Genomic DNA, 25,533 nt, shown 5'->3' on the forward strand with positions numbered 1-25,533 from the left:
AAGAAGGAACCACTAATTGTGTAGATTTGCTTACTATTTTTTTTCTCAGTTGCATAATATTGATATTGCATAATAAGTTAAGTAACATGATTTAGCTGAAAGGGTGAATTCCTGAACTGTGTTAAATGCGTATCATTACATATTTATAACATACAAATATATATTTATATAAAAGTGCTATATATTAATAATATATAACATATGTAACATTTTCTACTGGAAAAGATTGAGATAGTTCATGTCAAGCCAATGTTCATGTGATGTGTAGGTTCATAAAAGGAATGTGAAGCTTAGAATTTTGTTTTATTCAATATTTGAGTGTTAGATACAGTTGTTAGTTTAGATGCAATTATTATTAGTAGCCTTGTCTTCTGAGACTGTTTCGCAAATTTTCTTAACTGTCTGATAACAAATTTCTCTCTCTAATGAGGAGAAACAGTATAATTTTTTTTGTGTCTTGACATACCTATAAACATTTACCTACTTTTGTTCTAATATCTGTGGATGTGCTTGTATTGGTTTGTGCCATGTTTGCTTACGTTAAGCTGCATAAATAATCTACTTCATGTTTTCAGCAAAATTACCACTAAAATGACACATCATCACGTAGATGAATGTAATGAATTTGTAAGTCAACTATTTAGTGTCTGCGTTCTTTTTTTTTTTATTTGGATGACATTTAAAGATATATATGTAAAATTCTTCCATAATGAAGATTCAATGAATTAGAAGTGTGAGCATTGCCAGTGAATAAATTTTATTTAAAATTTGAACTAAAGTCAATTCTATTGCCTTTTTTCCCTCCCCTTCCGCAGATACATGGAACTATGAGGGTTATCCTGGAACCACTAATTGGAGACATGCCCCTAATTGGAGCACTATCTCTTTTTTTCCTTAGGAAACCTGTAAGTACTTTTATCTCTGTTTCTATTCATTTTAGAGTGCTGATGGCAGTAGTCAGAAAATGATGGATCAAGAATTAAGCAGCAAAAGGAAGGAACTTGGGAAATTGCTGCCATTTCGTTGAAATTTCCCAGAAAAATAGTGGACACATTTTATGAATACTGGAAGAAACCGAGATGAATAATGATTAACTTGGAATTACAAAATGTGTTCTGTCAAATCTGTCAAATTTTTCTTACAAGTCTGCTAGATAAGGGATGATCAACAGATACCATTTAGGTTGTTTGTAAAAAAGCTTTTGTTGCTGTTTCTCATGACAGTCTGCAGGAGAGCATGGTCTAAGCTAAAATTCCACAAGATCTGTGCAAAGTTGTTTTGAAAACCATGCTGGTGTAACCACAAATTAAAATCAGAATGGATGTATTGAGCTTACCCACTATGACAATTGAAGTTTTTATCCTAAATAGCATGTGGGCAATTTCCATTACATTTACCAGTGACCCAAGTATGAGAATGGATGAAGCACAGTGTGAGATGAAATTGGAATTAAAAACCATGACAGTAGCAGAAGTTGGAGGGGGAGAGGGTGTCATGTAATTCAATTAAAAGACATGCTAGGCTAAAGTGTACATTTGGGCAGGAATAATAGCAAAACAAAAGTAAGGCAGCAGTGATGCTGGTATGAAAATGCTTGTGGAAATCTTTCCTAAAGTCCCCTGTTCTTTCCTACCCAAACAACAATGAAAGTGACTGTGGACTTTTTGGCTCGGCCAGTATCAATTTGAATCATGGAGTCTGGCACCAAAATGATGCGCGTTATTGCAGGATTCAATAGTGTTGAAGTCATTCCAGACATATCTCAATTCTGTTGAATTAAGACAATTAGAGAATGATTCTTAGCTTACTGAAGAGGAATAAAACTTAAGAGTAATTAAAAGAAAATTAGTTAAGGAAAGTTTTCTGAGGCCACAAACTTTTCTGAATCCTGGCGTATCACAAATTACCTGATAATTACTTTCATGAATAGTTGTGTTTTATACAGCTGTCTTGCCTTTTCATGCTGAATTTTTAAATATGATTTTTTTAAATTAAGTGTGAAGTTTGAAACTAATATAGTTTTTGAAAGTTGGAAACCTGGCTTCTGTAGGCTCCACTACCTTGGAGTGATTGTTTTACTTCAATTCATACTACTGTAGTATGAATCTCACAGGTAAGATTAGCTGACAAGCACCAGTAGGTCTGTTGGTAACTTGTATGGCATTGGTAGAAGAACAGAAGATAGATTGCAACCGTAATTTTCAGTGTCTGAAAACAAGTAGCAAATACTCTACATTTTTAATTGAATTAAATCTTATAAAATATGACAGTAATTCTAGTCTAGGTTTTACTACTTTCAGGAAATTTCTTTTTTTAATCTATAAATGCATCAAAAAAAATTCACAGACGTTGCAAAATTTGTCTAACAGTCTTATTTTAGAAAAATATCAAGAAGAACATAATAAATATTGCCCATTTGCTGGCAGAAAAGTCTTTGATGTTGTATATGTGTGTGTGTAAGGCAGTTTCAACAGTTTGAAGTTTGATACTGCTTTTAATAAGTACCAGTAATAGAGCTTAATAGAAAATGTGAACATCATGGAAATTCTTATGCTACACAGACTTCTTCGAAGAAATTAGTTGTTGCCATCTCTTAATCAGAAGTATATTTCCCATTGGAAGCTTTTGTTCCTTGGATATCTTCTAATTAAAGAGTAAAACTTATGATGTCAAGATTTAACAATTTCAGAATATGCCAGGTCATAAATTGCAAGTATATGGGTTTAGGCACTTTGAAACTGTCTCAGATTGATCATCTTGGTTTCCTTGGCATGCTGCAACTCTAAAAACTGGATCTAGTTTTCAAGGTTTGGGGGCTGCAAGTGTGTTCTTTGAATAACTTTAGAAGGTATGTTATTATTTTCTTCAATGAAATCAGATTCTTGTAACACCATCCTTTTGAACAAATGTCCCGTGATAAATTTTTGCTAACTTGATGAAAAGATAGGTTTGTATGGGTGTTTATATATGGCCTAGGAAAAATTTCTCATGTCACTTGTCATTTATGTGGCTTGTTTCATCTGTCTAGAGAAACCATGTGTGCTTGGGTGGGAATGTAGACCTAAATCTTAGTAAAATGTGTAAGAATTTGGAAATGTTTTGTGGATAATTTAGTGACCTTTTTTGTGAAAGTGAGATAGTTCACATAAAACTGATAAAACATCATTGCTCTTATTTGGAAAGGTTTGGGGAAGTACATTGGAATGAACCAAATTTGGATTTCCACACATTTCTTTGAAGTGAGTCTGAACATTAGGAGATGTCTGCTTAAGTTTTGTCTCATTTTTACCCTCTGGCTAAGCAATATGAGTGTAGGGCATCTGTTAATGTTCATATTTATACTAACAAACTAAGCAGAGCCATGACAAGGATTGAACACTGCCTTATGGTAGCCTGTACTGTGTAATTGTTAGCATACTCTCTGATACTATTTTGCTATTTACTGCTCTCCCAAACAATTTCCAGACTCAGTACAGTGCCCAGCTCATTACAGGGACCATCCAATAAACAAGTTAAATGCAAACGCTCTGCTTTGGAAGAGCAAGGAGAAGAGTTTAGTTGTGTGGACACAGGCTTTACATATCTCTCGTTTTCTACAGGATTAGAAATGACATTACTTCCTGTTGTAGATGTGGTTTGTGTTGTCTCTCGAAGTTCTGTTTTGTATTCGCCAAGAAAGAAACCAGTGTGCACTCCTCTGCAGAGCCTTCCTGGCACGCTGTGTGCCGGAGCCATGACCTGATTTAGTATGTCTGGATTTCCTGGGGTACCTCCTGTATCTACCGCTGCTTTGCTGCTTTCTAGGGGAGAGGTAGGAAAGCTGGCAGGGGATAGGGAGGGAGAGATCAGCAGCAGACGTGCTTGTAAGCAGTTCCTCTGTTTCCCACTCCCAGTATTGTGCTCTGGTAGCATTTGTCTGGAGCTTTCATTTTTGGTACTCTCCGATATCTCTCCAGTCAGCTGTGGTACCTGTGCTCAAGCCTTTCTGTCCCTGATCCACTCGTAAGTGCCATGCATTCGCCAAGTGCTTAACTCAGACAACTTGCACCCTGAGACAGTAAACTGAGAATATATCAAATGAAACACCTCTCATTTGTCATCAGCAGCTTTCTGAACACGTCACTTTGGGAAAAACTTTGTCCAGAGTAATTTTGTCTTTACTTCTACCCCCCTGCCACTTTATTAGGGGTCTAGTTGACTTAGTGGGACAGAAAAGGATGGGAAGTAGACTGGAGTATGAAAATTGAAGTCAACCCCTCCCCAAAAGTATTCAGTTACACAAATATTAGAAGCATTTTTCACCCTCTTTTCATTTAAAAACTAAGCTAGTGGTCAAGGTCTGAGCAAACTTAAGGGTGGATTGTTCAAAAAAATGTGTCTTTGAATCAAGTTATTCCATAATTTTGACAGTCCTACATGGAGGTTTATTTTTTTCCAAGCAGACTTCTCTTCCCTCTGCAGTGTGTTGTCTTGGTGTTTATTTTTCTAAATTCTGTAGAAAAATGTAAAATAATGCTTATTATAGCAATAACCAAATACTACCCTCTTACTAGAGCAAGTGGCTGCAGCCAAGGAAAGCTTTTCTTCAATATTTTTGTTAGAACAGAAGAGGAATTAGTTGGCAGCTAGCATTAGATTTTTGTTCTCATGTTTTCCAGCCTAAAGTAACTGGCAACAATTCCTCTTGCTCTGTATCATCTGTTTGCTGGCCTTAATGACTATATAAGGCAATGCTGCCTAAATTAATAGTTCCGAACATAGTTGTTTAATGAGTTTACCAGTCTCACATTTCTGAGTAACACATGAAGTTTTTGATGCTGCAAGTTCTTACTTCATATGAAGCTTTTTAAATACGGTATTTTTTTCTATTATTGTGAAGAAGGTACTAAAAGTTTCATCAGCTTATGAAATACATCCAAATATGTTAGAGATTTCAAGAGAGAGAAATATGTGCCTGCTAATGTTTTGAAGTAGTCTTTTAAATCTCTGAGGTTCAATGCTACAGGGAAGTTAGCACTGTGTAAATAGTTGGGATTTGTAAGGTTTTTCCCATTATTTCTCTTTATGTTAACATTACATATATTTACCATATATTCTGCTTCTCTAAGTGTAGTTATCTTTTACTTTTAGAACAAAATATCACATAGTTAATTATTTTGATTTTTGGTTCAGTTATAGAAGTGTATATGGCTTATAGTTGTACTACAAATGGGTAAATTTTAAAAGCTTGTTTAGTGGCATACTTAATATTGAAGATGTGTCCGAACCTAACCCTTTTCTCTTTGTTGTTTTAAAAAAAAAAAAAAAAAAAAAAAGATACATGAAAATACCAATATTATTGTTCCAAAAAAACCAAAGGCTGGAAAACAGGATGCCTTCCAGGAAAAGTAGGCAACTCTTCCAAAGCTCTCGTTTTTGTTCACAGTTTTGCCCTCTGCTTGCCTCCTTGAGCACTGCTCTCCCTCTACTCACTTCACAGATTGGTTCTGTCCTGTAGTTTTGATTTATTTAATATTGGTTTAGTTTCATTTAATATTGGCTGCCTTTGGAAAATTCAGTGCTGGATGTGACTTTCAAAATCTTCAGTACTGATGAAAATTAGACTCAAAAGGAGTGTTTGCACAAAGAATGAGTCCTAGTGAAATTGCAGAAGAATGTTGTTTGGTTTGCTTTTAGTTGATCCAAAAAATGCCTTCAAAACTTTTTAACCTCTTTTAAATGGGTTTGTGGAACACCTGGATAAATAAATGGTAATGGGCTGTGCTCTACTGACAGACAAATTGTACTGCATGACCATTCACAATAACGGAAGAGGGCATGCTAGTCCTCTTCTTCTAATAAATTTCTGAGAAGAAACACAACTTATCCCATGGATTTGTGTCATTGTGCCCTGTAGTGGAGCTTAAATTTGTCCTGCAGAAATCTTATACTTCCATAACTTGATTAACAGGAAGTTGTTCATCAGCACTTTAAAATACTTTGTGGCTTCTCTTCTGAGAATCATTAGTGCCTATGGCAGACAAATCAAGCCACAAGGTTGGCAGTGTTTAGAGGCTGCCTTTTGTGCTGCTGTGAGCTTCCGTTATGGCCCTTTATATTCTGCATTCCAGTACATTCTTTTCCCTTTGTAAAGGCATGTTAGGGTATTGAGAACACCAAATATGTGTTTTTAGTCTACCTTTTATTATACATTATTATTTAGTCTACCTTTTATTATAGGCTGCAGGGATATATATATATATTTTAAAACTCTTTCAAAGTATGTGTTGCATTAGTTCTAAGTACAGAGCCCCTATAAGACACAAATCTCTTGGTTTTCAGTGAGGAAGCATAATTTGTTTTCACTACTCTGAGCAGAGGAAGACTTGAAAGAGCTTTGAGTAACATGACACACATACTACTTCATCGGAAAGTGTAACTGGTGTCTGAAGCACTGCTCCAGGCCGGTGAGCTGGCTGGTAAGAGTCTCTGCAAGGCATATCGCCTCTCTCAGTTGCAATGTGTTGTGGAAAGACACCACATCATTGCTGGGTCCTGGCAGAGTTTCACTTGGTGACAAATCCTGAATGCAGTCTTTCCAGTGCCCTGTTAGTTCTGCCGCAGAGAACCAGCTGGCATACCCTGAATTTAGCTAAACTAGGAGAATTATGCATTGCTCAGAGCAATGACAGAGAAGGAAATGATATTGTTAAGCTATTTTGGAGGTTTATAGGCCAAAAGTTTTTTTTAAGTATGGAAATTTTTTTTTATATTCAGTGCTTCATAAAATGATTCATCAGCTGTCAGTCTTTTGCTTGCTTCTTTTTTTTCCATAGGGTTCTTCAGTGTGTTAGGGTGGTGACGTTGCTTTAACTTACTTTCAGAACCACAAGTTAGGGGGTTGTCTTCTTCTCCAGCAAGTCATGGCATCATAATGCACAAAATGTAGAATGAAAATCCTTGTTATTTGGCTGGACTGTGGCTGGAAGGCTCCCTCTTGCGTATCAAGCAATACTGTAGTTTGACTACTTTCTTCTCTCTCTACTGTGAGTCTGTCTGCTGTCAGTGCTATTTCCATACTACTGCAGGTATAAGCTTTTTTTGCCTGAACTTGGTCTTGTTTTTTGGAAAACTCTTTATTTTCTTACGTTACAAAAGGTGTATTTTATGCTGAAGTCTGATTTTGTTTGGAAGCCACAAGTGCATACTTGAAACAACCTTATTCAGAGGAATGTGGGGGTGATGGGGACAGGGAGAACACCAAAACAAAAAAAACCCCAAAAAACATGAAAAAAAAACATTTGTCACTAATATCTGTAGACTAGGATTGGAGTGTGTGTGTTAGTGCCAGTTTGCTTCACTACTGCTGGGGTTGTCTTGTAGAACTGGAAATGAAGCACTTGTGGTGGGCAAATGTAGCAAATCTTGTATGCAAGGAGAACTTACCTTCAAAGCCCAAATAGTGAAAGCGTGATTTATGTCAGGAGTTTGAAGGCTTGTATTCCTTCCAAAACATTACATGGCTTCAGATTTATTTGCAAAGCTCTTCTAATAATCCTGTAAACTGCTTTGCCTTAGTAATGTTGTTTTAATTTCTTAGCTCCAACTTTGAATAGAAAAGGATTTCCCTTTAACATTTCTGAAACTGAGCTCTGTCTTTGTATTTATTCCTGTACAATAAGTGGATGAATAGAAGTTTCTGGTATTATATGTACTAATTGCATTTCTTGTCTAAATGGTCAAGGTTGGTAGCACTGTTTTTGCAATTTCTTTGTGTAATTATTTTTTTTTTACATGCTTCATGGTCTAAAGACTGATGACAATGAATTAGTAGCCTTGTTTTCGAGAAGAGGTGTGTAATAATCACAGTATTGATAGTGAGGTTGTACCATAGGCACTGTATGTGTTTCATATGCTGTGTTACAACTTTTTGAAATGCTTTTTGGTCACATAAATTGAAAATCTTTCAGTTCTCAGTGGTATCTCATAGGTGGTTCTTTTGTTTTGGGTTGTGGCATTTAATACAGAAACCACTGTGATACATGTTTCAGTCTAGTGTGGGTATGTTTCTCAATGCTGAATTTCAACACGCACTATGTTGCTCAATTAATTTAATTTGCTTATGTCTATTTAGGAGAGCACAGGACTTTGCCATGTTAACTGCTTTATGCAATAATTAAACAAAGCATGAAAAAATCAAAAGGAAATGCAAATATTTTCTCATTTTCTATTTATTCTGAAAACATCAGTATGTAAAACTTAAATATGGGATGCAGATATGAAGACCCTAGGATAAGGACCACTTTCTTGATGTATTTATGGTGTGTATTTGCCTTCTAATTTGCCTATGAATAATAAAAAATTGAATAAATAATGTAATAAACTGTGTTATTTGTCTTAAAACAGTATAACATTACTTCTTCCAGAGCCTTGGTAGCCTACGTAGGTTTTTAAAGTGTGACATAATATAACGTAAAAACTTGTGATTAGAACATGGGAACCAGTCTGAAAACACAAGTTGTGGTTAGTCTTATCATCTACTACCAAGCTACTTGTATGTTCTACTACTTAAACATTTGTGGGTTTGCAGGATCGAGGAAGTAGTACAAAACTGAAGTTATTCATGCTAAGTTGGACTTTTTATCCTCGTTCAATTATTTATTTCTTAACTTTTTTTAGAGTTAAGATGAGCATGAGATTTGAGAACATATACTAATAATTTATGCCATTAATTGTCTAAGAAAAATACACTGAAATTACCTTCAGTTTTCTAAAATATAAATGTTTTGTGTGTTCTAGCTCATAGGTTGTTATTGTAGAACTGTACAAGTAAAGCTTACATACCAGTGTAAAATAACTTGTTTTATAACAAATTATTTCTAACAGCTTTTCTTTGCATTTGGAAATGAAAAAACTGATGACTTTAAGTTGATAGTCATGTAGACAAGAAACCATGACACCTAAAAAAAAAAACGGGGAAGAAGAAAAAAAGGGAAGAAAAAGACTTTTCAGTGTATTATATGAGTTTTAGGTAAGATCTCATCCCTTCTGGAGGATATTAGTGCCAGTTAGCCTTGCTAGCGTTCCATCAGTAGATGAGCCTTAGCAAAGAGCCTCCCACCTACCTGAAGAGGATCTCTTCCAATGTAGTTTTTAACTGTGAATTCCCTTGCTGAAAATGTTAATTACAAAACTGGTTTCCTAATGTGTGTTCGTGTCTCATGCACAACTTGTAAATGCTTGGCTGACAGCCTGATGTATAATTCATAGAGGCATTGCATGCTAATAGAAGATAAATTTGAAGGAAGAAAGGTAGAATTTTTGCGTCAACACTGACGCTTGAGCAAACTGGATGAATGAAAAATGAAATATGAAAAATAACCTTCTTTTTGTCTGTTTGAAAAGAAGCCTGATAACCTAAGTCTCTCAAAAGCATTTTTGAAAAATCAGTGTTTTCAGAAGTATAGGAAACTTTCAGATGTACTAGTTGAACTTTTAGTGTTTATTAAAATATGGATACATAGTCAAGTAACAATGTTGTAAGTGATGATGTGAATTCCAGAGCCCATCAGTTCATCCATATTATGTGTTCAAGTACGTACTTTTTCTTGTATAAGGTAGGTCAGCCTTTACTCCCTAAAAATAATCCTGCTAGTACCCCAGTGGAAAGTGGGCAAAACCTAGTTTTAAATGAGATACCTTTAAAAGGACATTGCATACAAAATGGTACTGGAGCCAGTGATATCCTCATGCTTTCACCTGAAAAATGATGAAGGTCAGCAGTCTCTGTACAAGTACTATAGTATTTTTCACACAATCTGGTTTCAGATACGACAAATGTATATGAACAACTATGGCTTAGGCTGAAGTTAGTTACCCTCACATATGCATCTACTGTGATTCTCTGTAGAGAGGGGACATCTGAAACAGGAAAGCTGGAAATTTTCTGGGAAAAGGAAGATGACTCCTATGCCACCTGCAGATTTGCAACTGTGGAACAGATTCTGGGCCAGTGTAGCAGAGGAGGGCCTGGGAGCATCTGAGCCAGCAGAGCCTGAGCCTCACTGAAGCACCAGGAGGAAGTGGCAAAGTGATGGTACTGAGTGACTCTCTGCTGCAGAGGACAGAGGCCCCCATTTACCATCCTGACCTATTGGCTTGGGAGGTTTCCTGCTTGCCCGGGCCTCAGGATTCAGGATGTTGTCGACTGCTAAAGCTTGTCTGGCCCTCAGATTATTGCCCACTGCTGCTCTTCCATGTGGGCACCAACACCACTTCCAGAGGAGATCTGGAAAACATTAAGTGTGACTGGATGACTCAGGGAGGCGATTCAATGGTACAGGGCCCAAGCGGTGATCTCAATCCTGCTGGTATAAGGAAGAAAGGACAAGGTGATGGGGAGTAGTCAGGATGGATTTGTGAACAGGAAATCGTGGTTACCCAAGCCAATAGCTCTCTACGATAAGACGTCTGGCTTGGTGGATGAGAGGAGAGCAATGGATGCTGCTTATCTTGACTTCAGTAAAGCTTTTGATGCAGTCTTCCGTAACATCCTCAGAGGTAAACCGATGAAGTACAGACTAGATAAGTGGACGATGAGCTTGACTGAAAAGAGGTGAACTTTTAAGGCTCAATGGGTTGTGGTTTAGTGACATGAGGTCTAGCTAGAGGACAGTCAGTAATGGTATACCTACCCCAGGGGTAAATACTGGAGCCAGCACATCTTCATGGCTCTTCTGGATGGTGGGACAGAGTGCACCCTCAGCAAGTTTGCTTGCTTAAAATTGGAAAGACTGGTTGATGCACCAGATAGTTGTGCTGCTATTCAGAGGGACCTTGACAAGCTGGAGAAATGTTGAACTTCATGAGAGTCCGACTGGCACAAAGGGAAATGCAAAGTCCTGTGCCTGGGAAGGAATAACCCCATGTACCAGGACACACTGAGGGCTGACTGGCTGGAAAGCAACTTTGCAGAAAAAGATCTGGGGTGTCTGGGTGGACAGAAGGGTGAAGAGAAATCAGCAATGTGCCCTTATGGCAAAGGCAGCCAACAGCACCCTGGGCTGCATTTGGAAGAGCATTGCCAGCTGATTGAGGGAGATGATCATTCCTCTCTACACATCATCTGGAGTCCTGAGTCCAAGAGACACATGAACGTGCTGGAGTGAGTCCAGTGAAGGGCCACAAAGATGATTAAGGTACTAGACATCTTTTATAGCAGGAAAAGCTTCAAGAGCTGGACTTGTTTAGCCTGGAGAAGAGAAGGCTCGAAGGGATCTTACCAATATATATAAATACCTGATGGGGGAAGTAAAGACCATGGAGACAGACTCTTCTCAGTGGTTTCTAGTGGCAAGATAAGAGGCAATGGGCACAAACTGAAATACAATAATTTCCTTTTAAACATAAGGAATTGTTTGTTGTTTGGTTTTGTTGTTTTTTGGTTGGTTTTGGTTTTGGGTTTTTTTAACTGTAAGGGTGATAGAGCACTGGAGCAAGTTGCCTGGAGAGGTTGTGGAGTCTCCATCCTTGGAGATGTTCAAAACCCAGCTGGACACAGCCCTGATTAACCTGCTCTAGCTGACTCTGCCTTGAGCAAGGATGTTGGACTGGATGATGTCCAGAGATGTTTTCCAACCCCAACTATTCTGTTTTGTATCCTCCTGGATGTCAAATGGAATTAGATGTCTGTGTATGGTCAGTTAAACCACTGTTACTGCTCTGAGATTTTAAGTTTTACTCCCAGCATTCATCCCAATTCTGTTGACATCAAGCTTCCTAAAAATTAATAAAAGTTAAAAAAAAAATATTGAGTTTTAGAAGAAAAACTTTGGATTGATATTGTATAACCATTTGCTGAAAGTAACCACGTGCTTAGGATATAGGAGCCTGTAGTGCTTTTATGGATGGTAAAGAAAACTTAGTGAAAAGTACTACAAGAGCCTCCCTTCAGATTGGCAAAGACAGTTCTTTGCATGTGTCTTCTAATCCAAGAGTCTATATTCGTATCTCAGAACCAAAATAACATATTTCTTGGGCAGAGAATAAAAGTGCTTTGGGCCATTTTGTGTGATGGAAATCAGATCCTTGTAAGGTTTTCAATTTCCCGGTTGAGGGAAATTTCCACTTACACAGAAATCAAGTGTGCTATACATGACATTAAAGGCAAAGTAAGCTCAATTTGAAAAGTTTTCTGAAGATGCTCATATCTATAGCATTGTCTCACAGTGATTTTACCATTGCATTCATCATTTAGTTGGTGTTGTGTACAAATTAGTCATTTATTGCACATTCATCCAGTGTTTTGTGTCACTTCATAAGTCGAAAACTAAATGCAAGCTTGTCGATATTTATGGCATATGTTAGAATGACTGTTGTTACAAGTAGCAAGAATATGATCTGCTTCACTATTGTGAAATGTTCTTTAATTATTAATTTCTACCATGTTCTTCACTTAATGCTTTTGAGTGTTGTAAAAGCCCTTGTACATTTCAGAACAAAAAATCCTATTCTGACATGATGACACATTCTGTTTTGAAGTTATTTTATAATGAGAGCATATATTAACTTCACAGATAGATTGAGAGTAGCCATTTAATGTTAATTGTTTATAGTGTGTAAAAGAGCAAAGAGACCATAACTGTTTACATTGTGTTTATAAAAGTTAGGATTTTAGAGGTATTCCAACCTTTGGGTAAGGACACTTTTCATTAAAATTTCTAGAGTCCAAAAATCTATTATTTTATCACAGAACTTATTTTTGGAAAGCTATCTATTTCCATGTGTTCATGCAATTTGGTCACTAGAGCAACTATTACATTTGGAGAATATCTTTCCTTATAATGTTATTTCATTTACCTCCGATGTTGTGTACATCTGGAAAAATTGATGTGCAAGTTACAATTGATGTTAAATAGTATTTAGTGGTGTGTTTCATTTTGTCCTGCAAGATAATTTGTTTCACTTTGTCCTGTGAGGTAATTTTAATACAGAGAATCAAGTAAATAAACGACTAAGTGAGAGGATGTCTTTGGAACATTCTAGTTATAAAGACAAAATATCTTAATTGCGAAATGCAATTGCCAGCAGACAAATAAAATTTTTCAATTTATCCAGTGGTGCATGTCACCAATGATGTAAAGGCTAAACCAGAAGTGATTCCAGCAACTAATGCAACAAGTATTTTATCTTCATTTCTTTATGCCTTCAACTGCAAAAAGCAATTATTTCTATTTAATAAAAAGTTCAAAATTCTGTTACTTTTTTTCCTCCTCCAACATATTATTTTCAGTGTCTGTTTGGGGTATTTTGTTGAAAAATAAATGAAAAGGAAAACTTAACTTTCTGATGAAACTTGCAAAATAAGGTTTTAGAAATCTTTTAAAAATCAACCTACATTTTCACAGTAGCATCAATTCTTCAGTATCTTTTTAGAAAGCTCCTGTGATTTCTAAAGACACAGAATTAAGCTTCTAGGAGATGTTACCCATAGTTCAGCAAAGTGTCTAAAGCTTTACATTTCAGTCCTCTGTCGTACTGCTACTTAAGTGTGGATAGTTTGAGAATGTGTTTTTTAAGGGTCAGAGCATAACAACAAAAATTTGACTTTTTTCTGCTGTCATAATTTCATCATTATTGTATCTATTGAGATATTGAATATAATTTCTGGGCAAAACGGTATATGAAATGGATAGATAAAGGAGATACTCTGTAACTGGCATGGGGAAAAGGTCAGATGCAAAGGCATAATTAAATATAATAAAATGCATACAACTGGCAGAAGTTTATTGTTTACTGCATTTTAACCCACACAATTTAAAATTATGTGAAGTAAGAAAACTAATTGGATCGAACTAAACCATGAAGTTTAGCTGTCATTCTGAGAGTTCTTCCTCTCTGTTTGATGCTGTAATGACAGAATGAAAAACTGTTTTGACTTTCATTCATTCTTTCAGAGTCTGGGAAACAGTAATATCCTGAAGGGTTGAGAAAACTGCATTTAGAAGCAGCAAACAGATAAACTGTAATGATCTGTATAAAATTGTAATTATTTTGTTCGAAGTGTGTTGGTTTCTAAATGCTGAAATATGGTAGATCTCCATTGTACCCCTTTTGGTTGATGGAGGTAGAAAGAAGGCTTCTTTCAGTCATCCACTAGAGTTTTAAGTTAGATGCCTTTATTAAAGGAGTCTCTGTTTCAGTTTCTTTCCTGCTGGTACAGAGGCACAGGCGTGTAATATGGTAAAAGAAGGAGGCTAAGAAAAATCTTCCAACAATTTTCTAAATGGATATCAGTAGGGATAGTGCTAAATTTTAATAAGCATTCTATTGAAGTCTGTGGGTTTATTCACTCTTCTGAACGGCATAGTTAGGAAAATGCTGGTCTTACTCCCTGGATGGGACCAAGTGTTTGTTTTCTGTCGTAATATATTCACAGACTCCTAGAATAGTTGAGATTGGCAGGGGCCTCTGGAAGTCATCTAGTCCAATCCCCTTGCTCAAGCAGGGCCACCTGGAGCAGGTTGGCCAGGACCATGTCCAGATGGCTTCTGAGTATCTCCAAAGGTGGACACTCCACAACCTCTTTGGGCAACCTGCACCAGAGCTCAGTCACCGTCACAGTAAAAAAAGTGTTTCCTGATGTTCAGAGAGCACAGTCTGTGCCAGTTGCCTGTGGTCCTGTCACTGGGCACCACTGAGAAGAGCCCAGCTCCATCTTCTCTGCATCCTCCCTTCAGGTATTTGTAGGCATTAATAAGATCTCCCCTGAGCCTTCTTTTTTCCAGGCGAAACAGTCCCAGCTCTCTCAGCCTTTCCTCATAGGAGGGATGCTCTAGGTTGTTAATCATCTTCATGGCCCTTTGTTGGACTCTCTCCACTATGTCCATGTGTTGAGAAGCTCAGAACTGGACAAAACACTCCCGGTGTGGCCTCACCAGTGCTGAGGAGATGGGAAGGATCACCTCCCTCAGCCTGCTGGCAATGGTTTTCCTCATGCAGCCCAGGATAGCATTAGCCGCCTTTGTGGCAAGGGCATGTTGCTGGCTCGTGTAGACTCTTGCAGTACATCCCATGATCTGTCTTGCCTTTTGTTTTGGAATATTCCTTTATTCCTAATTAAATCTTACTACCTTTTCCATTGAAAGGATAATGATTTTTCTGCTTAATTGTTCGTTACGGGTAGGCTAGGTTCTGCTTAGATAGCATTGTTGAAATATTTTACCACCGTTACTAAAGTATATTAAGTAACAGTGCTCCTTATGTAAGTAAATGCATTATGTGTTATCTTTAGTGAAAGTATTCACAAAGGAAATCACTAATTAAACTATTAATAGATCCTTTATAAAAGAATGGTATGTGCTGGGGTTTTTTTTAATAGAAAATGAATGTAGGATGATTATTCTTTCCTATTTGTGGAAAGATGCAACATAGATTCTTGTGGAGATTTGTTGGTGTTTTTCAGCATTTAACTGAACCACCACAATTAGTTTCTGAACTCAGTAATCTCAAAATCCTTTTTTCATGCAGTTATTCTTAAATTGGGTTGGTTGGATTTGGAAGCGTGGTGGTAGTTGGGTGGATTTGGATTTGTTTGATGCTTATATTCAATTAACTTTCTGTGCAGCTAATAGAAAGTTGTCAGTGAGAAGGGAGATAAGGAAACTCAGCTCTGTTAGTTTTGTTACCTAGAATTAGAAGATTGTAGGATTGAAAAGGACATTAGAAATCAGTTGTTAATGCCAGCATCCCTGTAACAGAATAAGTACCTTTATAGCATTTGTTTGTCTAATATTCTGTAAAGATTTTCTGTGAAGGAAGTACATATGATCTAGCAACAGTTATCCCTATTAATTATTTCTGAGGGTTTTTATTCACTTTGATACCTAATCCTGTTGATACCTTTCTTCTTTACTGGATCAGTGGTAGAATGAATTTGTCTCTTCATCATTGAAACCAGCCTCCTCTGTGTTTGCAAGCTGTTGTCACGTCCTCCTTCCATCTTCTCAAACCCAGTCCTTCATTCTTTCATTTGGTCATGTCTTCTGGATCTCTTATTTTCATGGTCTCAAATGGGATTCTTTATTAACTTACTATACTTTGCAAATTCATGTTGGTGACTGTTCATCTATAACAGGTCTATGGTCAATGTGAAAATATTTCTCCAGAAAACAGGACCACATTTCATTATTTGATATTGGTTGTATGTAGTAGATACTATGTACACATTTATATTGGGGTGTGCATGTGTGTATTTATATGTATGTGTGGAAGCGTGGATAAGAGGATGGTGAGTTGTTTATTTAAAATTTTAATACAGTGGCTAAAAATCATTTAGAATGGAAGACATTTTGTTTTTAAGAAAATCCTGGAAACTGGTTATTAACCCTCCACTGATTAGAATCTATAGTAATCAGGATTATTTCTTTAATGTTTTGTATTCTAAGTCGCTTTTCTTTTTTTCTATTCCCCCTGCCTCCTCCTTTTCACAGCTTTTAGAAATTAACTGGACTGGACTGACCAATCTTCTGGATGTTCCAGGACTGAAGTAAGTATATGTAAATATAGCTGTTTAATGTATAATGTTTAATACTCTTCCACCCCAGTAAGCCCCAGAAAATCTGAAGACCATCAGCTAAAATATTTTAGGTTAAATGATTCTGAGCAATTATCTCTTAGTTTAGAATTACATGGAATTGCTCAATATGCAAAAGGTAGTGATTTTACTACAAGTGAAAGTATATCAAAAGTATATCTAGTAGCTCTTGTTAAAAACATTTTGAAAAGATAATTTTTAATCTGCTTTGTTTAGTGTTCTCAGCCTTTACAGATTAGGAAATTCAGAAGATTTCCAGATCTGCCATGTGCAGAAGGACAGAGTGCCTTATTTTTCATATCAGTGGGTTCACAACATCTTAGCTCATGGCTTTGTATGCTGATACATCTCTAGTTGCTTGTGTAAAGGGAGTTAGAAATACCTTAAGACAGTAATTAAATAAACTTTTAATTTCTTCAGGTACTTACTTTTAAAGCTTTCAGTTTATTATGTGAAGAGTTGGCTGACTCCAGAATTATTGTTCATTGCTTAAAAACAAGAGTCTGAATTTAGGTATTAAACTGATCCTTTAGTGGTCAATTGCATGCCTGAAACGGTTTTAGCTTTACTTAGATCTGTGAAGCCACCGCATGGAATCCCAGTTGAACAGTTTGAAATTAGAACTTGCATTAAGTAGGTTAATGGCTACAAGAATTGCTTATGTTTCAAGACTGCTTAGGACTGCCTTGAGGAAAGATGTTTTCTTGATGAGTGAGAAAATGGCTTCCAAAATACAGCTTCTGAGTAATGATTTGCTATGTTGACATAACACTAATAAATTTACGTTTAGCACTTAAGCTTACTAGGCTCCTGAGATTCTTATCATGCTACATACTTGCCTGACTGCAAACACAAAACCTCAGATGTAAACAGTATCTTGCTAAGTAAATCAAGTGTCTGGTTTCCAGAGCAACCAAGCTTGGTCACGTATGCATGTAATGGTGCCATGTAGATGTGGTATAGTTTCTATAGAAACTGTAACTGAGGTGACTCATGCTCTGCCTTGTCAAGAGATTTCTTCAGTGCTGTGTTTGTTTTTCTTGTCTGTATAGATAGATTGTATATTTTGGTACAAGAGCTTGACATATTGTAGTTGTTAGAAACAATGGTGAACGGGAGCTTGCTGCTGCCACAGGTACCTTTTTCATCCTATGGCTGTTGGCCGCACACTACTTAGTACTTACTTGTACTCTGTTTGCAAATGTCTTCTGCTAAATGAATTTCTGCATTTGCTGCTGGAAGCTTCTCTGTCAGCTGTTAACAACTTTCATTGCTCTTAGCGTATGACTCCACAAGGAGCACGACACGAAAATAATTCATATTCCATCATTAGTATAGGTTACGGAGGAGTGGAATTAAAATCTCTATGTGAGGAGGAGCCAGGCTGTGAGAATCCTCAAGTGCTGTCAGGAGGGGCTGTGGATGATGGGAGGATGAATTCTGTTACAGTTGCTTAAGATGGAGTAAAAATACCCTGTGCAGGGAGAGATGTGTTGTCTCTGCAGTATGAATAAAGACGATGCAGGGAAAACACATCGGCTTATTCTGTCACTAAAAATTAAGCAGAGCTAAATAGAGAGCAGTCCAACAGAGTTGGTAATGGCCAATAATTTTTCTGCAATGAAATTGAGCTTTTGAAGACATTTACTATAATAAACTATTTGAAGCATTTCACACCTCTCATTTTTGTGAACTGAAAAAATAATTGTACTTAGAATCAATGGCTTAAGAGTTTTACGATCTTAAGAAACTGTTTATCGATGATGCATCAATGTAAGGGTTTAACTTCATACACCTTTCTCTGTTGCTTGGTTAGTGATTTGTCCCTGTTTTCCATAGATCAGACCTCTTAGTTTAAGTAATAAAATAATAAAAAAGATTGTCATTTTTGCGCTGTATTCATGAAGAATACTTTCCAGCTGGAAGCATCCCAGTTGGCTGATATTTAGTTAGGTAAGTTTTAAACAACTTGAAAGTGTCATGTTAATTTAATGTTCATTTAATTCAGTACTTAGTTATGAACTTCAGTATTCTTTTTCAGCTCCCTGTTTTTAAAGACTCAATATCTGCTACCTCCTACGAGTCCCGTTTCTCTGTGTAAAATTTTGTGAAATTCCATTAATGCTGGTTCATTTGTCATATTTATTTCTCAGATGTTTTTGTGAAATTCAAGCATTTATGTTGGAATAAAATTGTGAGACTGACCTTTGGAAATCAGAGCTGGGGTTGGGTCCTAGTATAAATGATTGCAAATCCTCCAAGTGACAGGGCTCGGTTGTCCTTCAGGCTGTTTCTCTTATTTAAGGAGATCTGCTGTAGCTCCATTTGAACATTAATCAGTCTCTGAACCTTTTGCTAGTCTAGGTTAGGTTTATTTATGTGATCTTAACTAAATAGGAGAGAGGAGCATGATAACCTCTCTTTCAAGGCAGCTCTGGTACCATTGCCTCTCTTGAACTGCTCATTTGCTTTCTCTGACCTAGATCAGTTCATTTTCTCCATTAATCATCTCTTCTTAAGGCATGTGCTTTACTAAGCATAAAGGCAGAGCTTTCTCTTCTTGCCAGGTAGGGACACCGACAAAAGCAGGAACAAACCAAACTTATCTGATCTCGCTACTGGAGATTTTCATCAGACTTCTGTTTTGAAAAGTGTGGTTGTTGCTTGTGTAGTTACCATCACCTCAGCCTTTTTTTTTTTTTTTTCTTTTAGTGTTAAGACTTTAACATGTTTATCTTGAATTTTTAAGTCAACTCTAACAAAATAATGGGTTCTATTTTCTTGGTTTATTTTAGAGAAAGTTTAACATGCGTAAGTTGAAAACTTGATGTTTGGCAACACTGAACTGAGAAATTTGGAAAGCAACATGTGTTACCGTGACTAAAGGAAGCTACTTATTTTCAAATGATGTAATTATCTTCTTGTAGTAGTTGTCTTAAGAATTACTGAAACTATAAATTTGTAGGGTTCAGTGTTCATGTACAATGAAAATCTTTGTAAATATGACTGGATAAGCTCTGGAAGAAAGGAAGGGGAATGAAGTCCCCTCTTTAGGGTGGCTATGAATAAACTCACAGAAGTTGAAAGGAAACTTTTCTTCTGAGCAGTATCTCAATATTGTCCACTGTTGCTTTGTCAGAGAATAAACAGAGGTCTGTACAGAGCTGTCCATTGATCTTGATGCAACCTTGAGTTTCTTCTGTTCCTTTTGTACTGGATGCCATTAAAAAGTCAGCCATGTTCTATCACATACCATAGTTCATTTGGATTTACAGTGGAAGTGGGCAACCGAGGGGGTGCAGGTTGCAGATACCTGGCATGGAAGTTCAGTGTGAATTTGAAATGGGCCAGACTGCACTCAGTGGGTTCATTTTGTTACCCATCTCTACTGTAATATGTTTATTGCTTACCACAATATTTTCTTCCTAAATTAAAATGTAATACATATTACAATTCACCTCAGCTTTTGTGTCCATATGCTAGCCGCTGAGTCAGAGCTGCTCCCCACTGAAGAGTCAGTCTTAGAAAAATTTCACAAGTGCTTCAGCTGAAAAATGTTCCCGGTAATCAAACATATCTGCATTTTAATTTCATAAAGACTGTAAGAGGAGAATCTTACAATGTATTTAGGAGGAGAAATGGTTCAGCTGTGAAGCAGCTACGCCGGCTTTTTAGCCAGAGTGCACCTGCAGTTCAGAATCTCTCAAGTATTGTTCATTTTCCCTCTGAACCTTTGTACATACCCCTGAACTTTTCCTGGATACCTGTTTTCTGTGGTGAGTTGTACCATTCCACTTCTGCCTTTGCCAGCGCGGGCAGTGCAGGTAACCAGCGGTGTTAATGTCTGAAAACGTGCCGATTTGTCAGTTCAGGCCCAAACCGGGTGAACTTGTACCTTAGGAAATACGTTTCTTTTCTGTGCTTGGTGGGCGTGGGGGTGTGGGTTTGGGCGTTTTAATGATTCATTAGCAGTGTGCTTGTACTGCCACTCCCTTTTTGCCAGAACAAAACCTGTTTTGCTTCCCTTGGCTATATTTTACTCGGCTACGAGCATGTTTTCTTTGTGTTTTTGCTTTAAATGCCGGTCCTCGAGCTCAGGAGGACCACTTGTTTCATAACAATACAGGAATGGTTAGCCAGACTTTCAGGGACAGTTAAATCATCATTGAAATACAAAAGTAGAACAACAGTTAACATCTGCTTGGTTATACGCAATGCAGGCAAGAAACTTGTGCAACAGCCTTTTACCCTGGGTGGCTTTAAAAGGCAGGGGTGAGGGGGGAACTTGGCGGTGGCAGGGAAACGAGAACTTTATATTAATCTCTGTGGTCTCTGCTATTTAGTGTCAGCTGCTTCCACCTGGTGGCCATTTTGGCAAGAATCCTTTATTTTAAAACACGTGTTTAAAAAAACGTGATGTGTCTTCTGCTCCCCCCACCCCTCCTGCCACCTGCCCCGGCAAATATTTTCTCCATTTAGGTTGTTAAGCAGCAAGAGGAGTATATTAGTGTGACATAACGTGTTTAATTCTCATGAAGTAACTGAGGATTATTTTCTCCAACAGTGGCCTATCAGATACAATAATACTGGATATAATATCCAACTACCTGGTCCTTCCAAATAGAATTACAGTCCCCCTTGTCAGTGAAGTGCAGATCGCTCAGTTGCGGTTTCCTATACCAAAGGTAAGCATGTTTTTGTTAACACTAATAATTTGGCATTTAGTTTTTTCTGTAGTAGTAACTGTTAAAGATATGCACATCTGTGTGAATTTCTAAATACAGTTACAGCAGTAGTACAAATTACAGTGAATCCAGTCACTTAAAATAATCGATTTAATTGATAGATACTTTCTGCTGAGTTAATGTTTTATAATAACAACGCCAATCAGGATTTTTTTGCTTTGCTAGAATCTTAAATATATTGCTTGCTAAAATATAGTTCAACTGTATAGACTAAAAAGTAAGTGGCATATGTTCTACATTATCACTGTAAATTATTTTTAGTTCACTTTAATATTGTTACTATTTATTGCTACTGACTTCCAGTCAGGAATCTCTTGAGCACTAGGTCTGCTGTGTGTGTGGATCAACGTTGATATGCCTCCATTTACAGTGTTCCAAACGAAGTTTCATGTTAAGGGAATCACAGTGGAAATTATAAAACACACATTGCATAAATTGTAATGACATGTTCAGATTGCGACATAAATTCATTTTTTCCTTTTTCAGGGTGTTCTAAGGATACACTTTATTGAAGCTCAGGACCTGGAGGGGAAAGATACTTACCTAAAAGGGATTGTCAAAGGAAAGTCAGATCCTTACGGAATCATCCGTGTGGGCAACCAGATTTTCCAAAGCAAGGTCATCAAAGAAAATCTCAATCCAAAATGGAATGAAGTTTATGAGGTATGACCAATAAAAATACCTTGTGTGTTCTATGAAGTTGTCTTCTAAAGTTTCTTTTGTTAAAGATGATACTCTGGGGACTTCCTTGAGGAGCTTCTTGATAACTCTGTCTAAAAGCCGGAAGTTCTGTAACAAAACAGAAATTCTCCATTGACGTGTAGTTTTTTTGTGTCTAGACTAAGCATCAGTAATTCTGAGTAACAGTCTAGTCTCTTAAAGCCAATGTCAGCAAATAGCATCTGAAAAGCTCTTATACTTTCTCTGCTTATTAAATTGTATCTTTTTAAAAGATTTGCTTATTGGTATGTTTTAATACACAAAGGCACTCCAGTTCAATGTTCTACTGTACCATGCCATTTAAGAAAGCTATTTAGTTTTGCCATTGACAGTGCCATCTTACTGTACTTCCAGGCCTTAGTATATGAACATCCAGGACAGGAGCTAGAGATTGAGCTCTTTGATGAAGATCCAGATAAAGATGACTTCCTGGGAAGGTAAATGTTATGGAGAATATGTTTGCAGGTATTGAAAAGCGATTAAATATTTTGATCGTTTTTTTCCTTTTTGCATTTTATGGCAGTTCTAGTTCTGATCCTGATAAAATTATTATCTTTTTAAAATGGTGGTATTAAGTAGTTCTGTAATTACTTCATATATGTAAATATATGTGTATAAAAATGTGCCTGTGTGTGTATATACACATCTATATGTTTACATTTTTTAATTTTTTTTTTAAAAAAGGTAAGTATTGTGGGTACCCAGGAAAAAAAAAAGTGTGTGTTTTTTGGGGGGTTGTTTTTTGAATTGTACCCATCCTGCTTTAATATTTGTAAGCTTGCACTAAGTCTTAATTCAGGCAAAGTTAAGATAGCTTTATAATTCTGTATTTTCTTCATCTTTATAGTTTTTAAATGGCTATCTCACAGTTTATTTTTCTCTAAGAGCTGATCTTAACTATTTGATTAAAGAAAAAATTTTGCTGTAATGCTTTCGCAAACATTACTCACTCTTAGATTCCATAGGCCTGCCTTTAGTGTTTACCCAATAAACATTTCAGGGTTTTAGTCAGCTTCTTTCTCCAGTAATTTGTCACCTTTATTTCTTGCAGAGTTTTGGAGCTTCCCATTGTTGCTTTCCATACAGAGTAGAACTCCCTTATCTTTCCAGCTCCTTCTCTCTTAACAGGAGCAACAGTACCTACTTCTCTTCTCATTAAAATAAAGAAGTAGGTAGTACAAAGGCTTCTTTTCTTTGCACTTCCCTAATCTTACACTGAAGTGGTGGGGGGGGAAAGTGGCATAACGTGTACATCAGTACTAATAAAATGAAAAGCCACAACAAATGTTCATGCACTGGCATGCAGTTCTCTGCCCTATTTAATTTTTAGGAGATTCCCTGGTACGTTTTTAGCTTGTGTGAACTAGCACTCTCCCAGACAATGCCAAAGCATGAATTTGGTCATAGCATACATCCAGGAGCTATTCCCAGTGGGTAGTTTGGATGTGGTCTCTGTTTTGAGAGTTTGGTCATATATATGTGAGCCACATTGTGCCAGTTGCCCTTGTAGCTACAAAATGGGCTCTAGTATAGGCATACTTTCTGTTACCCTGCATTCATCTTTGTTCAGCCATTTCATTCCCTACTTCTTCCTTTCTTAGGGGCTAAAAGAATAGTATTTTGCTTTTTTGATCTCAGTGGAAGCCTGGATACTCAGCAAGCACAGGGTGGGGTTTGAGTTCTGTATTAGATTTTTTTGTTTCTTGGCTAAAATACTGATTTTTTTTTTTTTTTTTTTTTTTTCTTTTTAGTTTGATGATAGATTTAATTGAAGTTGAAAAGGAGCGTCTTCTAGATGAGGTAAGTGTTCAGTAACTTTTGGTTTATGGAAACCCATCTGTTGTATATGTAGGTGTTCTTGTGCTATATTTTTTTTCCTGGGGATAGTTCCTGTATGTGCATTAATAACCTTAATGGTACAGAATTAGATTCCCTGTGGTTTAAGAGATATCTGAATTGGTGAAATCCGAATAATAATGCCATTCTTCTTCTGTCTTGGGATTTTAAGATTACTAGTATGTAAATGCAAAAACCAGTAAGTTACATATTTGGTGAGAGCTTTTTGTTAGAGGAGAATAATTAATTGCCTGGTTTAACTATTGTTATACTTAGCAGACTAATTTTTGTCCTGTATTTAAGAGGGATTTTATAGTAATGTTATGCAGGGTTTGTATTTCCAGAACATCTTTACAGAGCTTAAAGAATTCTCTTGATATTTTAAAAATGCTCTTACTATGTAACATAGAGGTTCATGTGGCTGTTTTTGTTATTCTGTGTTGTAATATTTAGTGTGAAATAGGACATTTTAAACAATGAATCAGATCTTTTCAGACTTCATCTCAGTGAGATTTCTAGTAAAGCTTAGCATTTCTTAAATGTCCTGAAAAGCCAATTGCAATCATGTATTTATTTGGTGTCAGATTATTTCACATTACCTTTCTTAACTTTTAGTGGTTTACTTTGGATGAAGTGTCCAAAGGAAAATTGCATTTAAAACTGGAATGGCTCACATTGATGCCAACTGCTGAAAATCTAGACAAGGTATTAAAGGAACACATTACTTTTATGCTAATCTTAATTGTTGTGGGTTTTTTTTCCTTTTAACTATGTAACTTAATTCTCTAGCTGTTGTGGATTTGAATAAACCTGTAACTTTATTCCAAGCTGTTTGTCTTTAGAAATCTCAAACCAGTCATAACTGTCAATGTACTCTTGTGGCATGAGATATTTTAAAATACTTTCGTCATCCTCTTAATGTTATGGTTTGAGAATATCAGCTAACATTTCATTAGCCTGGGAGATAAAGCTGAATATGATATTGTAATCTGTTCAGCCTAAAAAAAAATAATTAGGAAATTGGGTGGAAATTTCCATAAAAATGGGTTTGAAATACCTATATGAGTCTTGAAAACTTACTTCTTATGCTACATAGTGTGCATTTGTGAATGTTTGTGTTTTGGGAGATGTTTTAAAAATATTTTTCAGGAATGGGACAGAAATAATAATAATTGATTTTCAGAAAGGCTTGTTTTTGGTTTAGGTGCTAACAAGCATTAGAGCTGATAAAGACCAAGCCAATGATGGGCTGTCTTCTGCATTGCTTATTCTCTATTTGGACTCAGCAAGAAACCTGCCCGTAAGTTATATTCTGATGGGGTATGGGTACTCTTGTGTGCTTCCAGCATGTCTTGCTTGGTAGTATGACACACTGCTTTACTAACACACATTATGCCATGTTTTCTATACTTTCTCTTGTTTCAAAACATGTAATGTAAGGTCCGCGTTTCTAGTAGTATAGTATTATAGATATATATTTAATAAAACATTACTCCCTAATCAGTGTAATTTTTCTTTAAAGAATGCTCCTTTCCTGGACTTGAAAGACTGCATGTTTTTATTACAGTGTTTTCCATAAATAGTATGGGATTAGCATGAGGAGTTTTAAGGAACTAACTGGGAAAAGGCCCACTTCCTTGAGTTCAGGAAAACTTGCTT

The 25,533-nt window shown here is 36.6% G+C and overlaps 1 protein-coding gene across 1 annotated transcript in view; it reads left to right on the plus strand.

Moving 5' to 3' along the window:
• Positions 1 to 25,533, plus strand: part of LOC104628482 (extended synaptotagmin-2-like) — a gene marked incomplete at its 5' end in the record, with an annotated part of 60,736 nt that overhangs the window by 14,507 nt on the left and 20,696 nt on the right. Inside the window, 8 exon segments of the mRNA XM_010297088.1 lie at positions 816 to 905; positions 16,470 to 16,525; positions 21,138 to 21,258; positions 21,805 to 21,981; positions 22,393 to 22,475; positions 23,790 to 23,838; positions 24,490 to 24,579; positions 25,079 to 25,174. Coding sequence (XP_010295390.1) covers positions 816 to 905; positions 16,470 to 16,525; positions 21,138 to 21,258; positions 21,805 to 21,981; positions 22,393 to 22,475; positions 23,790 to 23,838; positions 24,490 to 24,579; positions 25,079 to 25,174 — 762 coding nt within the window.

This window comes from Phaethon lepturus, unplaced genomic scaffold, assembly GCF_000687285.1.
Source record: "Phaethon lepturus isolate BGI_N335 unplaced genomic scaffold, ASM68728v1 scaffold1491, whole genome shotgun sequence".
Lineage (NCBI taxonomy): Eukaryota > Metazoa > Chordata > Aves > Phaethontiformes > Phaethontidae > Phaethon > Phaethon lepturus.